At 41.0% G+C, this 16,813-nt stretch overlaps 1 protein-coding gene across 8 annotated transcripts in view; it reads right to left on the bottom strand.

Annotated features, from left to right (window-relative positions):
* The window catches only part of LOC136445450 (uncharacterized), a 138,720-nt gene that overhangs the window by 54,135 nt on the left and 67,772 nt on the right, over positions 1 to 16,813 (bottom strand). For all 8 annotated transcript variants that reach the window (XM_066443480.1, XM_066443487.1, XM_066443479.1 and 5 more), the window contains 3 exons: positions 9,893 to 9,997; positions 7,652 to 8,005; positions 4,095 to 4,394 (listed from right to left, as the gene is read on the bottom strand). In XM_066443480.1, coding sequence (XP_066299577.1) covers positions 4,095 to 4,394; positions 7,652 to 8,005; positions 9,893 to 9,947 — 709 coding nt within the window. In that variant the 5' untranslated portion in view covers positions 9,948 to 9,997. The remainder of the gene's footprint in view (positions 1 to 4,094; positions 4,395 to 7,651; positions 8,006 to 9,892; positions 9,998 to 16,813) is intronic.

Here is a 16,813-nt window from a genome sequence, read left to right as displayed (position 1 = left end):
TTTTATCTTTTCCGGCTCTGTACGGATGGTAACTTCAATTTTTCACAGTTCTAGCTCACGGGTGTGGCTCCTTCAGACACTGACTGAGATAAACTTGGAAGTATGTGCTTTGATTGTCATGATATTGAATTCTCCTATGATTTAGATTTCAATAGTTCATGAAATATGTACTGAATTATCAATTCAACCGGAAAGATATAGGCTCTCCACGTTTATGAGATGGGAGATGACAACTGTGGTCCTCTTACAAGTTTCCACGACAAGTTAGCCATGTTGGGAGGGCACTGCAGTATTGGTGGGGTGAGCCCAGGATCACGGGAGTGGCCATCAGCGAAGCAGCGATGCGTATCGGAATAGACGAGGACTTCTTACCGACAGGGTTGTTGGCGACTTGTCTGCGTGCCACTGATATCGAGGAACTGGTGGCGCAGAGAAGATTAATCGGGCCCGAAGAATTTTTCATCACAGCGCTGGCAGGGTATCGATACGCCTCGCCCGAAATTAAACGCGTCTTTCCACGCTTTGGTGAGCAGCACGCAGCGACATCTGGACGCGTAAATTGAGTATCAAGCATTGCACCGCCATTTTCAGCACACCTGATTAAATCATTCACATCACAAGATGTAGTTGAAAGTACGTACGGGGTCACTAACCGATAAGGTGATCACCAGAGAAAGTCTTCTGACTAAGAGAGGCCAACAAGTTTCGTAAAGACCAGCCAAGGCACTTTATAGATTATTTCTTAGAAATCACAAGATGTAGTTGAAAGTACGTACGGGGTCACTAACCGATAGGGTGATCACTAGAGAAAGTCTTGTGACTAGGAAAGATCAACAAGTTTCTTAGAGATGGGCCAAGACACTTTATATATCATTTCTTAGAATCATAAGATGTAGTTGAGAGTACGTAAGAGGGCACGAGCCGATAAGGTGATCACTAGAGAAAGTCTTGTGACTAGGAAAGATCAACAAGTTTCTTAGAGATTGGCCAAGACACTTTCTTGATTCTTTCTTAGAAATCACAAGATGAAGTTGAAAGTAGCTACGGTGTCACTAACCGATAAGCTGATCACCAGGAAACGTCTTGTGACTAGGAAAGGTCAACAAGTTTCTTAAAGATGGGCCAAGACACATCTTAGATCCTAAGTTCTTTCTTAGAAACCACATGTAAGAAAGGTGTAGTTGAAAGTACGGACGGGGCCACTACCAGATAAGGTGATCACCAGAGAATGTATTGTGACTAGGAAAGATCAACGGGTTTCTAGAATATCAGCCAGTACACTTCCTAATAGGTTCTTTCTTATAAATCACAAGATGTAGTTGAAAGTGCGGGGCCAGTTCATATTTAATGAAGTAACCATGATCCCCGGAGAATATCTTCTGACTAAGCGAGGTCAAAGATCAGCCCAGTCACTGCCCAAGTTCTTTCGTAGAATTATGCTTACATTTACGTTAATTCCTATTCAGTTTAAAATGAGTATTGGCAAGATAGTGATTCAGATTGACTTCTACAAAACGGATTAAACTTCCAAATCAACAAAATCATTTAAGTTTTTACGGTTCCAAAACAGATTTGCTAATGTAATGACTATCTATTAGAACCGAAAGTTGTTGAAAATATCAGTCTGATTTTAAAATCCCTTCAAGGTACACATGTACATTCGTGTTATCCGCACAAGACCTTCCAAAAAGTCATTTGCAAAATGGTTTGAGATCTTTAAGTCGATAGGAGGAGCATTAGGCAGCGAGCCAAGAGCTTTCGCGACCTCATCTGCAGTTTCACGCTGCAACACGCCTGAGTGGTTTTATCTAGGCGATAACCACAAAGCAAGGGATTCGTGGCTCACAAATGACAGAGTGGATGTGGATTTCTTTGTGTGCTACGACGGTAGCTTTTAGCTTGATCCCCTACTCACAGTCTTGATGGTGGTGTGACCAATGAATAAACGCTTAATTACTTACAGCGAGACCAGAAATATGCACAGCTAGCCAAATATGAAATATTCACGTATATTATAATTTATGTCATTTAAAATCTGATTGTAAAACTCTATTTATCTACACGTGTACAGGCAACTGATGGATTCTGCAAAAATCACATACATGTATTAGTATAAATTATGGAGGAACGTTGCATAGATATCTAAGATAAAAAGCTACATGTTTAGTGTCCCATGGAGAGTCCTAATGCAACAAAACAAAAACCATTAAATCTAGTCAAGGATTTAAGTATACAGACTCCGTGTTGTAATGTAAATTATCGTAGAAATAGACTTTTAACATACTTAAAATCATTCGTGCTGGCAAGAATTTTCACATATGGTGCTGTAAAATTCAAGTTTCCTGGGACTACTCTTCGAAGAGTTTCTCTTTGACATTACATTTTTAAATGTATTGCCTTAATCTATCAATCTGATAACTGTTTTTATCATATACATTTGGACTTGTAATGTAAAGATGGACACCGAGTAATTTAAGGTTATATATGACCCTACTTACAGAGGGATATTCTCATAATTTCCTCATACAACAGTGTCCCGAAGACAAGATTTTCATAATTTGTGTAATGAATCGAAAGTATTGCCTAATTAGCATTGACTAGCGTTTTGGTATTAAAAACAAAACGGGCTGCAGCATAACGTTACTATTACAGTAGTTTCTAACGTTGTCTGTGTCGCCTAGGCTCTACGCTCACAAAATGTGAATACAGGACGCGTCAAACTCAATAATAGTTTACCGGCCATTCTGGCCAAATTTGCGACCCATGTTAGTCGCTAGTAGGCAAACTAATAGCGTGTGCTATACGGCAAGGAGCCCATCCATGAAATCAGAGTCACCATTAAATGATGTAGTCCCCATTCCTAATCCCATTCCAGAGCACACAAAATACCTGGTTTTATGGATTACTTACATGTACCAACACGATCATCATCTCCTCCTAAGGCATTATTTCTTAGTAATACCGAACTAAATTAGCTTAGCTGCAGTTAGATATGATCTTATACTACCCACGGTTTGGTACGTGTATGACCGATTTGTGGGGGTAAAAAATGTCCTTTTATCAAGGATTTATGATTATCATTACTGACCGAATGAAACGACTTCTCCGAGCCTTAAAACCGACTGGCCAGTATACCTGCCGTAAATGTCGTCGTCAACAGGAGATGGTTTCCATTACGAGGTCCACCCAATTTGCCACCGCTATGGCTATTTTTCTTCTGACTGTTCCTCAAGGCTACGTCTTGGGCCCCCTACTATTTTCTGGGTAAAGCCGTTCTATGCGTATATGAATAAGACTATCATTGTCTCATTCTTTGGCGGTGCTGTTAAAAATGAGCCCTAGACATTACTTTGGGGCTACGGTTAATCACTTAAGAAGGGGGATTCCATTTTCCTTGCATGATCTCAACACACTCTTGTACTTTATGGACGGGCTACGGGCAGCAATAGTGTGAGTTTTGTTGTATACTTCAATAATTATACAGTTTGCATAATCTATCTCAGTCTGTGAATGTGTTGAGCATTGAAATATCTTTATTATAAAGCAACAAGTTTGAAGAAACTTACAATTACTTTAATATTTCATTATAACAACAGAATGTTTTTAAACCCATTAATTTTTCTTTGTTCTTGTAATGTGTGCGTCGAGATCGACAGGTGAACAGGACTTGCGTTTTCTGTACATTGTGTTCTGATATAAACGTATCTTACTGTCTTTGGTCTTCATTTTGTTTATGTTTATGTTTTCATTTACGTTAAGCGGTGACGTCAACATACGTATTTCAAGGGGGTTATAAGGGACTTACACATCACTTCCACTGCTCTTCAAATATCTGATACACCATTAACACCTTTACATCTTGGCAAGCAGACAAGCACAATGACAAACAAATGAAATACATACAATAGGCCAAATTAGTTACGGGTCAGCTGCTAAGCTAAGGCATGGTGCTAAGCATAGAAAAAAACATCTCCAAATATTCTCATACACCATTTCCACTCTACCTCCTTGTAAGCCTGCCCTATTACCATACACCATATGCATGACAAACACAAAATGATTACAATGTTTTCACGGACGTAAAATGGACTTACACATGACTTCCACCTGGACGCTCTCCTCGTCATCCGCGACGACGTTGTCCGCCCGACAGGTGTACTTCCCGGCGTCGTTCTTGGTCACGTTGGTGACCACCAGCGTGATCACGGCAGCGGGACCATCCTCTTGATCCTTCAGTTCCTTCAGCCGGGTCGAGTTCAACAGTACTCCGTTTTTCCGCCACTCGAACTTGGTCATGTCCGGCTTGGAGTCCGCCACGGTGCAGTTCACTGCTATCGTGCTGCCGACGTGAACTCGTAAATGTTTCTCTTTTCCTATGGACACTTTTGGTGGTACTGAAATGTTTAAGAAAAAAGGACCAATGAAATACAGTTATCCGTTTACAGTAAAATACTTATCTAAAAGTCAGTGTCTTCATAATTCTTATTGTCGCAATATCTTTTGAGTAATGCTATGGTCACAGTTGGAAAAGGAGGTCCACCTGGTAGTTGTAGAGCTTTTTTTCTTCTTTTACACTTTCGGACGTGACCCCTACGTGGACCCGTGGCCATCGGCTATTTTTGGCCACGGCCGGGTCTCAGAATATTTTTAACACGGAGTTCAAATCAACACGGGACCCGGCAACAAATTTTCACAAAGTGATCGTTGTATTTGTAAATTATAATGATACTGAAAATGCAAACATAAGGGACGAACAAGAGATTATGTATTAGAATATTCTCTAGCTTTTAGTAGAACACATACATGTATGTACATCAACCGATTTTACGTTCGTGCATCAATAAGAATGCATGTTCAAACGCCAATAATGTAGTAGCCTTTCTCTGAGTCAATACGTATACAATAGCGTATCGACAGCCAGCTTCTGCCACAGTTCAAGCCCGAGATCACTAATTATGTATCTGCGAGAAAGAAACACGAATTTTGCGCAGCGCGGGCCGATCTTTACTCGTACTAATTACAGTCTCTATCCAGGTAATGACGTACTATCCCACGTCGGGCCACCTCTTTTTCATGGGTCGGCGTGCTGTCACTGATACATCAATTTCTTCTATAAAAGAAGGTCTCGTGGAGTTCATATCAAGGGTAATTACTCGACTTCGTGGCGACTCGTACCACGTAAAAGCTGAAGCCCATAAGCCTTGGAAGATAAGAAGACCTATCTTTGTGTTTGAAGATCATCACAACCATAACGTTGGCTGAGGTGCATCTGAAACGTTGTAGGTGGCCTTTACTGATATAATTTATAGTATTTATCACCGGTTTAAACAAATGTAAGAGTCGACGCCACTTGTAAAGATTCCAGTGCAACACAAAGACTTTCAATTGAAGAATAAATGGGGATCTGGCCCTCTAATAAAACCCGTCTGCACTGGAAATACTGCCGCAGACGCCAGCTGCGTCCGTTCAACCCGCCAGACGTTTGCCAAGAAAAAGGGCATAATTCATAAAAGCGTTTCCCATGTCAGAAGATTTGAATTCAATCCAACGAAATTCCAAGCATTCTGAAGTTTCAAAAATGCTAAAATGATAAATTATTCACTACTTACGTTGCCTTTGGTATCTCATAAGGATTTTCCTTTCTATGGTGTCTGTTTTGTTGAAGAAATTCCCCTCTACCACTCGGAAATACTTTTGAATATTTAATATGGTAAATTCCTAACTTTTTATTCAAGGTGTTCAGTACCAATGTGGTCGTTAACTCGCAAAATAAATTTACCTTTGCTGCGCAAGAAGTTGATTAAGCCTCAGCTAAAAAGGTGATATCTAGTTTCTAATTAGATGATAGCCAGAGTAACGTTTTTCATATAAGTCAACTGAAGAACGGTGATCTGTGTCTAAAAAGATCGCCCACTTCCTCCAAGTGAAATCCCGGAGGCACCACCAAATATTGATTTTTCGAATTTGAGAGCCTCCAGTTCAGTTCAGTGTCGACTTGCCCAGATCCCTTAATCCCCCGACTTTGCACAAAACGAGCACAAATTGATGGATCCATAAGAAGATTAGTACGTATGTGAAGGAGTTTGGGATATTCTGTTACATTAACGCCTCGAGAAGATGGCCATACCTTCAAGGAGGCCTTTCATTCGGAGTCATTACTTGTTAAGGAAAGCAACGCGATAAATCGTGAACGTTCTTGTGGAATCTGGAAAAGGTTCTAGGAATGGTGGGAACAGATGAAGGCCAGGGTCAGGACTGAATAGGCTCAGAGGAGAGATAAGTGAAAAGACGAAAGCAGTAAGACCAACGGGATGTCCCTGTAGCTCAACTGATAGCAGCCTCACAGTTGAGCTCCGGGCCCCAATTAGTTGGTAACTGGGACGCCCTGGTTGAAATAATGGGAAGGGACTATCGATATCCGTTGGGGCTGCACCCGTCTTTTGGAAGGGACGTAAAACGGGAGCGCTGTGTTCGTGGAGGTGCCTCGAGCTAGAGCGCGTTATAGAGGATGGGACTAGCAAATCCTACCTTTAAAAATACAAAGTTACCCTGCTACGGAAACAGTACGCAAGGAAACTTGATGATCTATGTGCCGCTAGGCAAAACAAGTTGAACAACTTATAGTAAGACCAGTGATAGTCACAGTGGGATGACGACCTCGAGCTTTTTGCATCAGCTATTGGTCAGCTTAATTTTCCATATTTATATGTGTGGAATGGTGATGAGTGGATTCACCTACTAATGATGAAATCACCCCCTCCCCCATCTAGCCTTTTCACGTATTCCATAGCAGACTACTCTTTCATGTTTCCATCGCCTTATAGAATATCTTTGTCTCGGAGAGAATCACAGCTACCATACTCAAAAACGCGATAGTTTTGTTAACTTTACCCAAAGGTTTCCGATCAGCTGAGTAACTGTAATACATCCTAAAACTAAATTAGCCAAAGAGGAGCGTTTAGGAGATAGTGAGCGCTTCGACGCCATTTATTTCCGACATGAACCGTCTATAAAGTTTCTGCATTGATCTCTATAGACCCATTACGGATCCATTTCAAAATTAGGGCAAACATTTACTTAGTGAAGATCCTCATGGCATAAGTGATTGCACCATTAACTCCGTAAAAGCCACATTAACACAAAAAGTAGCTGTGTTTTATGTTTTGCTCTTAGATACAGATAACAGTTATCGGGTAAAAGTGCATCAAGCGTTCGTCTTCCCAGCAGGAGATTTTGGCATCCAAGCAGGCACCAAAATGACTTTACCCCCGCTAGACAAGGACATGACACCACCATTCCACTAGGACGGTAACTTCGCTGCGACCGTGCTTCGACCTAAAATTTTATAGATCGCTCAATGAATTTAATAGATGAAAAAACGAATGCTTTTACATTTTGCTTGTTTTGTTGTCTTTTAAGTCATACTTTTAAATTGTGCATTATGAGAGTAAGGGTTACACAAATCCAATTATATCGCATAGAGATCGCATCGTCTGGTGAAATGGGGGCCTGAACACAACTTTATTAGAATTTTTGAAGATAGACTGCTAATGCCATATCCAATCAGTTTAGTTTGCGTGAACAAAGATATATATAAAGATATTGCATACTGACTACAGGAAATCCTAAAGGTTGAGAAAGTGGATCTTACCGATTATGATGAGCTTGACGTACTCCTCCGTTTGTCCAATGTCGTCCATGAGTTGCGTCATGACGTAAAGGCCCTCGTCTGAAAGCTTGGCGTCGTCAATCCGCAACGAACCGTCACGATTCAACGAGGCACGGCCTTCCAGTGGCTTTAGGGCGTGGCCCTTGGAGGCGGCTGAGTACATGTACACGGCGACTCTTTCCCTCCCCGACTCGCCGCTAACCCGGCTCCACGTCACGGCAATCACTTTGTCTAGATCCACCTCACTCTGCACGGGGAGGGTGACCGTTTCGCCTGCCATGCCTTTGACCTTGTTAGGGGTGACGGGGGCGATCCCCAGCCCGTTACAGTGGACTCCTTAGACAGCATACAAAAAAGGGATATCTTAACATCAGTAATGTATTAAGTTCACTGCACGAAAATCGGTATTTACTAATAGCGGTCAATAGATGCCAGGTATGAATGAATGAATGAACTTTATTGCTCTACAATTGTACATGGCACAATGTATGGCAACAATAACAAGGCAATCAATACAATACTAAGCTAGTCTATTCTATACTGAGAGCCATAATGACAAGAATATGGACATAAATGGCGCACTGATATATCAAATGTTTCTATCTGTTACAATACATTCTCTCTTTTGTAAAGCGCTACATATGTATTGGCCTAAATACTTAGATATGGTGTCGGGGCATGACATGAGTACATTAAAAATGTCTGTGTTTGCCTTTGGCAAGGGTTTGATGGATTTACATGTGATCGTATCCATCAACTTTTGTCTATCTACATATATGTCTGCAGACTTGCCCGACATTTACCACCTTCGGTAAATCCCACTTTTCGTGCAGTGTTTGTTATTCTAATTGCTTAAAAGAATTGTAGTACTAACACTATCATTAAGCTACTTTATGACTGATATAAAATCATAAAACGCAATGTGCTAGGAACACCTCCCGTGGAGCCGGCAGATGGCAGATTGCTCTTATATTTCATAACTACATGCGATGACGATTTTTCACATATATTGAGGAATATATCGAGAATAGTTGGTTAGAAACAGTCCAACAGGACGCAACGAAAAGGATCAGAACCATAAATAAACAAATAAATACAAATGGCAATAGATAGATAGATGAAAGAGAGCTAAACAGATAGATAGATAGATAGATAGATAGATGGATGGATAAAAGAACAATAAATAGATAAATTGATATGTAAATAAGTTTATAAGTAAATAAATTGATAAATCAAAAAGCATCTACAGAAACGATCAACGGTTGCAGTGACATTCACTCCAACGCGTTAACGCCTCTCTAGGGATCTCCTTAATTGACCAAGCAAGTCCCTACTTTCTAGTATATACCTGCTCAGTTACAGTGGGAAGGGAATCAGAGTTGGTAAAGTCGGTGTAAAACAATCTTTCTGAGGCAGCGAAATCATTCAGATGCTCTTTGCTAAAATGCTTCCCGAAATTTCAACTGAAATGTGAAATTGAACCCCATCCAACCTTATCGTGACCCTGGTAACACACTGAGACCATTGGGGGTCCTAAGGGAATGCCGAACAACATATTTCCACCAGCCGACCATAGAGAATTAGATGCTGTCATTATGACATGTTCCAAGTATCGACATAGTCGTGAGGTGGAACTCTTGATGGGGCTTTTATCATTTGCAGCACATATTCTGTGACGGTTATATGTTCTTATTGGAGTGTAGAACATATCTAATTGAATATGGGAAAGAAATGCAAGGAATAAATGGATTTGACGGTGTTTTAGCGGTCATTATGCAATATGGCAGCCCTAAGACACATGGGATTCACGTAGCAATCGCATAATTCGATGATACGTGTAGACGAAATTACGTTTTAGCTATATGGTCGATTGTATGTTGCATTTTATGTTGCTTGTAAGTTGTTTGGGGAGAATTAGAGCACGCGCACAAGCACAAATATAAAATGAATACAGTATGATCAATGTGCCCAACATGTCTGACCGACTATCACAAGCTCACATCACGTATAAGCTCTTTCACACTTGGGAGTACGATTGCGCGGCGACATGGATTGTGGGTAATGGTTCAAACTTGTGAACAGTTCTCGTATGTACCAATGTCTCAATTTGCATAACAATTGATAAACGGGTCTCAGAAGTCTTTACATTTCAAATTTTACCCACAATTCCTGTTGCCGCGAATGCGTTCTCGGAAGTATGAAAGAGCTTGTTGTTTTACCTACCGTTAATGGCATACAGCAGACACATGCACTTCAGCAGTACACACAGTTTCAGCATGGTCACTAGCCGCCTCCTAGTCTCCTCGCCGCAGAGTCAAAACTCCAAATCTGTAACGACAGACAATGGATACTTAACATAATCATCAGAAAACCGGTTAAACTTTCCGGAACCCCCGCGATACAATATTAGCTTCTGTACCCAAACAACAGGAACAAATTTACTTATTGGCATACAAACAACTTTCTGTAATTTCAAATGTACTGATTTAGTGATTAGGACATAAAAGGACTTCTACATTTCTAAAACTCGAACTCAAACTCGACATATTGCGGATCTAAGTAGTGTACCCGGACATAGCCATCCTCTCTTCGTCTTCTATGAAACCATCTTAAATTTCTTAACATATCAATTCAGATGTATGGTTTAAAATCCGGTAACTCCAGTTTCTCGTTTAGTCATTGACGAAAGACATTGGATGCTATGCTGTTTCACTGCAGGAAATGGCGCATCCTGACGTGATCCGGAACCTAAGATCCGGAAGAATCCGAACGGATCCGGGGCCGTATATTTCTCGGCAGGCTAATGGGCATCCAGATATTGGGACTCAAGGTACCACTTGCAAATTTGAGTTGTGTAAGTACGTACACTGCACGAAATGGCCTCGGATCCTGACGTATCCTGCAGTATCCTGACGTGATCCGGAAGAATCCTAACGGATCCGGGGCCGTATATTTCTCGGCAGGCATCCAAATATTGGGACTCAAGGTACCACTCACACAACCTGTGTAAGTACGTAAACGTTTAACTGTTTTCAAAAGTTGTCCAGTTTCTTGAGTAATTGTTACGTTGCACAATAGCATTAAACTCCACTTTGTAATCTCTCTTATCCCTCTGACGTCAGAGGAGTGTCTATTTTGCGCTCATTTCAATCGTTGAAACGTGCCAGACTGTCAATATTGACAAATTCCACATCTCTGGAGACACACCCAAGCCCCTAGGCTGTCGTATTACGGGTTTAGCGTTTCGGGGACGATAATGGATTGGAATCCGCCAGCGGTTTCAACACTTCTTTAGGGACGCCATCGTCTATCAACTAATCCTATGGGACTCCGTCGTCTATTAGCTACATTCCATATTTGTTGAATGAGTAATGTCAATCTGTGCATCCCTCTGCGAATAGAAATGATACAGCTAGAACCGTACACCTGCAACCGTCTGACGAATATGTTTCACCTCATGGTAACATCACTACCTCGTGCTAAGGTCACATTTCAAAACCCGAAATGAAATTATTAATATTAAACCTATGCTCAGAATAAGACAGCAAAAAAAGGGGGCCCTATAGGGGGCTACATATCATTCCTGCAAACTGCCTGCCCGGGCCCGGAATGGTGACCTTAGCATAACTGTGAATTACTTTAAACCGAAGGCTACCTAACCATATACTTCATCAATATCATGAATCAAAGTGTTATAGATTCTCAATTCTTAACCAGGTACATATATGGACCTGTATGTAACTATAAACGTCTCTATGATGATGATTGAACATAGAGAATTAAAATGCCACGCACGACAAACAGAAGCTACAGAAGGCTTTCCCCGTCCATCTTTATTCAGCTGTTAAGGGTAGTCACGTGACCTGGGAGTCAAAGGTCACACATATTACGTGACATGAGTGTCTTGATAACGACTTTGGCCGTAAGAAATCATAGTGAAGACAACAGATCAAAGTAAATCTCCAAATATCCCCTCATTCCAATCATGATTTATCGCTAACCTCTCGACCAATGATAGAGCTAAAACCCGTCCGGAGAAGGCCTAAGGTCAAATCTATTCAAAGTTAAAGAAGATTGACAATATATATTAGGGAAAAGTAATTTGATGCTTTGAGGTAAATTGTGAAAAATAAAGGGCACAGCTATTAGACTTTGCTGTAAACGTTTGCAGTAATGTTAGATAAAACCCTTATACATGTAGCAACAAACAGGGAATGCAGCATTTAGCAAAAGTCAAAACCTGTCTAACTAAAAGACTAAATAAACTTAACTACGGTAACTTGAAAATACATATCTAAGTGCTGAATATGCTATCAAAATTCATACTCGGATCTCTAGCAATGTCATTACGCCTACAAAATTAGTTTTTAGTGATTTGCTAAAGCACCCCTCTCACTGGACCCGCGGCACGCTGGCGGCGTCACTGCATCCTAAACTGGGTTGGTGTTACCCTTGACTGTATGATGGGAATATCATTAAAAAATATAACCAAAAAGACAACAAAACACAAAAAGCTTTAAAAGATTCGTTTCTTTTGTCGATGGAATTCGCTGAGTACTTTGGCAATTCGATCGGCCGCAACGATGCCGCCAGCGTGCCGCGGGTCCAGTGAGAGGGGGGCTTAAACCCCCTTGCAAAATATCACGACATACAACAGGTCAGCTAAGTGAACTCCTTTTTACTCCAACACGTACCGATCCCATTCCTAACCTGAAAGGTTACAGAGGTCGGGGCGAAATGCCTTGGCCGAGCGCCCAAGCACTACTGTACATGATAGTATGGCAAGGTGACCCCTATCCACAAAGGTCAAGTTACAGTCGCAGTGCCAAATCTCAGATTGGCCTGCGCATGCCCCTGGAACGTATCGTGGCAGCCAAGGGCTTGCTATGCTCTAGAATTCTTAACTGTATAGTCTGCTCTAGAATAACGTAGAGTAGATTCATTTCTCAAGCTAATTAAAACCGCCATTTTTTACGTCGCAACAGTCCCTCAGTAAGATATCTTAGTCGAATAGTTTCCGTTTAAAACTTTTATTTTGGGATGTGCAAGTATGCTTGTGGAATGAATTTACTTCATCCTGTATAGTCTGCTCTAGAGTTATTTTCTAATGTTACCCTCGCAAATGAATTTTGTGTGTGTGTGTGTGTGTGTGTGTGCATGTGTGTGTGTGTGTGTGTGTGTGTGTGTGCTTCTTTGTTACTTTTGTAAAAAAATAATAATAACTTGAGACACGATCAGACTATAGTCCCCTAGAGCCTTTCTACGGCACTGCAGCAGAACTTCCGATTTGGTCGTGATATTTTAGTTGTAGATAGCTCTTGGGCCCCCTGTTTTGCTGGTAGGTTTGGGCCCCCTGTTTTGCTGTCTTATTCTGAATTCAGCAACTCTTTGATTAACCCACCCCCTAAACATTTCTATTTGCTTGACGTCAATTCAAATGGTATATTGTACTATTTAGTGTGTTCAATATGTTCTACAATGTACTCTACTTGTACTCATCTCTGGTACAAAAGTTCCAGTACTTTGTGTTGAGGTACCAAAGGAGATAAAAGCACTTAAGCTGTATCTGGCTATATGAAAAGACTTTAAGCCCCCATCAACTATACATGTATTTCCAAGCTTACCTCGTTTGTGTAAAGACAACAGCAGTGACATTGATGCGGATGAATATGTCAGGTAAAGATTTGGATGAGCTTCACCATGTTACAAAGCTACATGTCCTGGTGGGCATTGTTAACGTTTTTAAGTGAAGACGAATTCCATCAGGTGGTCTCGTCAGCTCGTTCTGCCTGACCATAGGGTTTCTAGAATTTCAGTTTACTATATCACCCTCAACCACACGTCAAGAATCGTGATATTGCTGTCATAAGTTATATTTGTCACCTACAATCTTGCTACTTACAGACTCCATAGGCTATAGCACACAAAAAATCCACATTACGTCAATGGCAGAGACAAATGATTATACATTTGCTTGGAACACTTTTAAGCAAATTAAGGTTAGAATGAGGGCTGGGGAAGCAGAAATGTGGTATCGAGAAGGTACCTGGAACAACCTTTAGGCAAACTGCAGTTTTTAGTGAATGCCAAATTGGGCATAACCGTCGACAATAATGGCATCGTATTCCTTGATACTATACGGACTAAAGATAATTGATTTATTGTTGCCTTGTTCCAGACTATGATTACGAGATCCTTACGACCAGGTGGCAGCATCAGTCATCCCAACGTTGTGATTTGTTTGTGTTTTCTTTGAATATGTTATAAACGTACCTCATATTGATCTTTTTAAAAGATTGGATTTGCTATGCTGCATCTGCAACTGTGTTGAATTGATAGATAGTTCAGTCAGAAGATTCGAACTCACGACCATTACATAACAATCAGGGCCGGCTGTTGGAAGGAGGCTGTACAACGAGATGATTCTTCAACGGCAGCTGCCAGGATTTGATGGCTAATGTGAAAGGTAAATCTTTGCACCCCAAACTAATGAAGCAGGCGGCTTCACACACACGCGCAACCCGCCTTCACGCCTCAGGGTGATCCGCCGCTTCCACATTGCGAACTGTTCACACGTGGTGGTTTTTCGACGAGCAAATATATCACTCCGCGTGGCGCAGATGCATTCTGGTATCGTTCCGCAATCTATTTCCATTCTTGATCCATCCCGCGTGAAGTTCCCCCACCTTATATTCCTTGTCGAGGAGAAGGGAAATTGGTAGGTGTCGCGAATGAAGGATCGTTCCCTACCCTGGCAGTAAGCCAGGAAATCTACCATCCCGACGGCCTGCAGTGATTATAATTGCGCCAATGCTGACGTTTATGCCTCGATTTCCATTAACGTCAGTCATGAAATAAAATTTATCACGCCTCATTCCCGTAAACAACGCTGCCTCCCACTGCCCCCCTGCAACCGTATTTCAGGTAATAAAAAGTTAGAATTAATATTACTCTTCGTTATTAAAAGATTGGAGATTATACGTGAGAACTTGCATGACATTTCATATGATAACATATTGCCTTTTTCTGATAATTGAATCGACAGATGCCGTTTTGTTCTTTAGGCCCCAGTGAGTCAATACTATGGATGACATCCTATGCAGATTTTAAGTTTAATGTGAGAAGGCGAAAAAAACAGGATTGGTAAAAACAAAATCGAGATGTTTTCTCTAAACGGGAAAAAAATAACGCCAAAAGAACGAACAGTTTCTCAAGCAGCTGGATACAATTTTGAACACCATATTAAGCGTTATAACAAAATTACAAGCAACAAAATATTGTATCACAGGCAAAACGCCTGGCATTCGTGCATTCAATAAGTGCCTGGAGTGACCATGAGAGTTCTGGTCGGCATTTCTAGTTACCAAAAACATAACACAGAGGTTAAGGGATCCTAAGGATAGAGTAAACGACTAGATCAAAATGATTACAATTTGCAGATATGATACTCATGTGCTGTATATAAAGAATCTATAGAGGTCGTGCAAGGTTCACTGCACAAAAAGGTGGGATTTACCAATGGTGGTAAATGTCTGGTAACTGGTGATTTCTGTTTTTGCAAACATTACCAGACTTACCAGAACAATAGTGATAATTTCTGCATTTTTTCAAACATTAACGGATTTACCAGACATCTAATACCATTGGTAAACCACAGTTTTCGGGCAATAGCAGTAACGTTCTGACCGGTTAACCCTATCTAGTGTTACTCAAAGTGAAAATGTATATGGTTCATTTAAGTTTTGAACTCCTGACCTCGGCTTCTGAGAAACCAAGACGTGGGTGATAGCGCACCCTGGTCAGATGGACACCGGACGTCTCAGCGGGGAATATCCTCAATTTACCCTGACTCTGTAGATTGTTAGGATTAGTCAGCGACAAGGAATTGTCTCCATGTCTTATATATAGAGCGGACGTCGGGTGACAGTAACAAACTCTGCGCTGAGAAGCACGCACGCAAACCTCTATGTCGGCTCAGCTCGAAAGTTTCGCTCTCAATGTCTTTTTCTAAGTCAATCCCTACATTATGAGTCAAATGAACATTGACATTGATTCTATGCATTTAAGGTAGCCATTGACCTTTACAAAATCAACGCCAATGTTTTCCTTACTAAGGACCAATAAGTTCTCAAATGCCCCTTCGCAATTTAGCAAATGCTTTGCTTCAGTGATTCCCTCGTCTCTAAACCTACGTGATTGCGATTTTGAGGGGATGGATTCTTTCATCTCCTGAAACCTTACAGAGGCCATCAGAGCTTTTAAAACAGTAAAGTGGATACTACTTCAATTTTACAGACATTATGGGTAAAAGGAAACGTTGATAATTGCAAAGTTCCTCCTGAGATTCAAATCTTAACAGTAAAAGAGGTCATAATGCGAAATGGTGACTTTTGAAGAAGATACTATAGATGGGTAAGGTAAGAGATAACGTGGAGCAAATGGTACACATTCGCATCAACTTTAAAGCTATAAAAGGCCAGAGTCTGTCTCAACACGCGCTGTGATTTTCAACTAATCACACGCATGATACACTACGTCTAGTGCACTAATGAGGCTCGTCGTTTTTCCGATTGGTTCTGAATTTTTAAGCGGGTCGTAACAGCTTCAAGTGGGGCCAATTTGTCGGGGGATGACGGCAATTAATAACTGTCCACGGTGCAGAACCTGTTGGCTTTTCCTGGAATGTAGCTCGTTTCGTGGGTCATCATTTCCACTACTCCTGTCCAATTTTGTTACGATATGATGCCCGCACCATTTAAGTTTTCTTTTCTTCACTGTTAAAAGATAGAAAGAAAGGAATCTGAAGTGGTAAGGCTACTTGTCCCGGTCGTTAAAACTAGCATGCAATGAACCGTCCAGGGAGAAAGAAAAAGAGGTAGACAACGGAAAATATGGGTGGATAATGATAGAAAATAAATAGGCATGACACAACCGAAAAGGGTATAGAAAACTAGTTGCCAGATCTTCTGTGGTACCCCAACGGTCAAACAAATATAGGCTACTAAAAGGAGTAGAACAAGAATAAGAATGCTCGAGCTAGGGATCTTGCTGCTATGACTAATTCTATAAAGTTATAATCAAGATTATCTTGTGTACAGGCGCGAAAATTTCATTCAAAGGTATACCTAGTACCGGACAATATGC

This window comes from Branchiostoma lanceolatum, chromosome 11 (assembly GCF_035083965.1).
Source record: "Branchiostoma lanceolatum isolate klBraLanc5 chromosome 11, klBraLanc5.hap2, whole genome shotgun sequence".
Taxonomy (NCBI): domain Eukaryota; kingdom Metazoa; phylum Chordata; class Leptocardii; order Amphioxiformes; family Branchiostomatidae; genus Branchiostoma; species Branchiostoma lanceolatum.
Note: the sequence above shows the minus strand (reverse complement) of the source record. Positions and strands in the feature narration are given on the sequence as shown.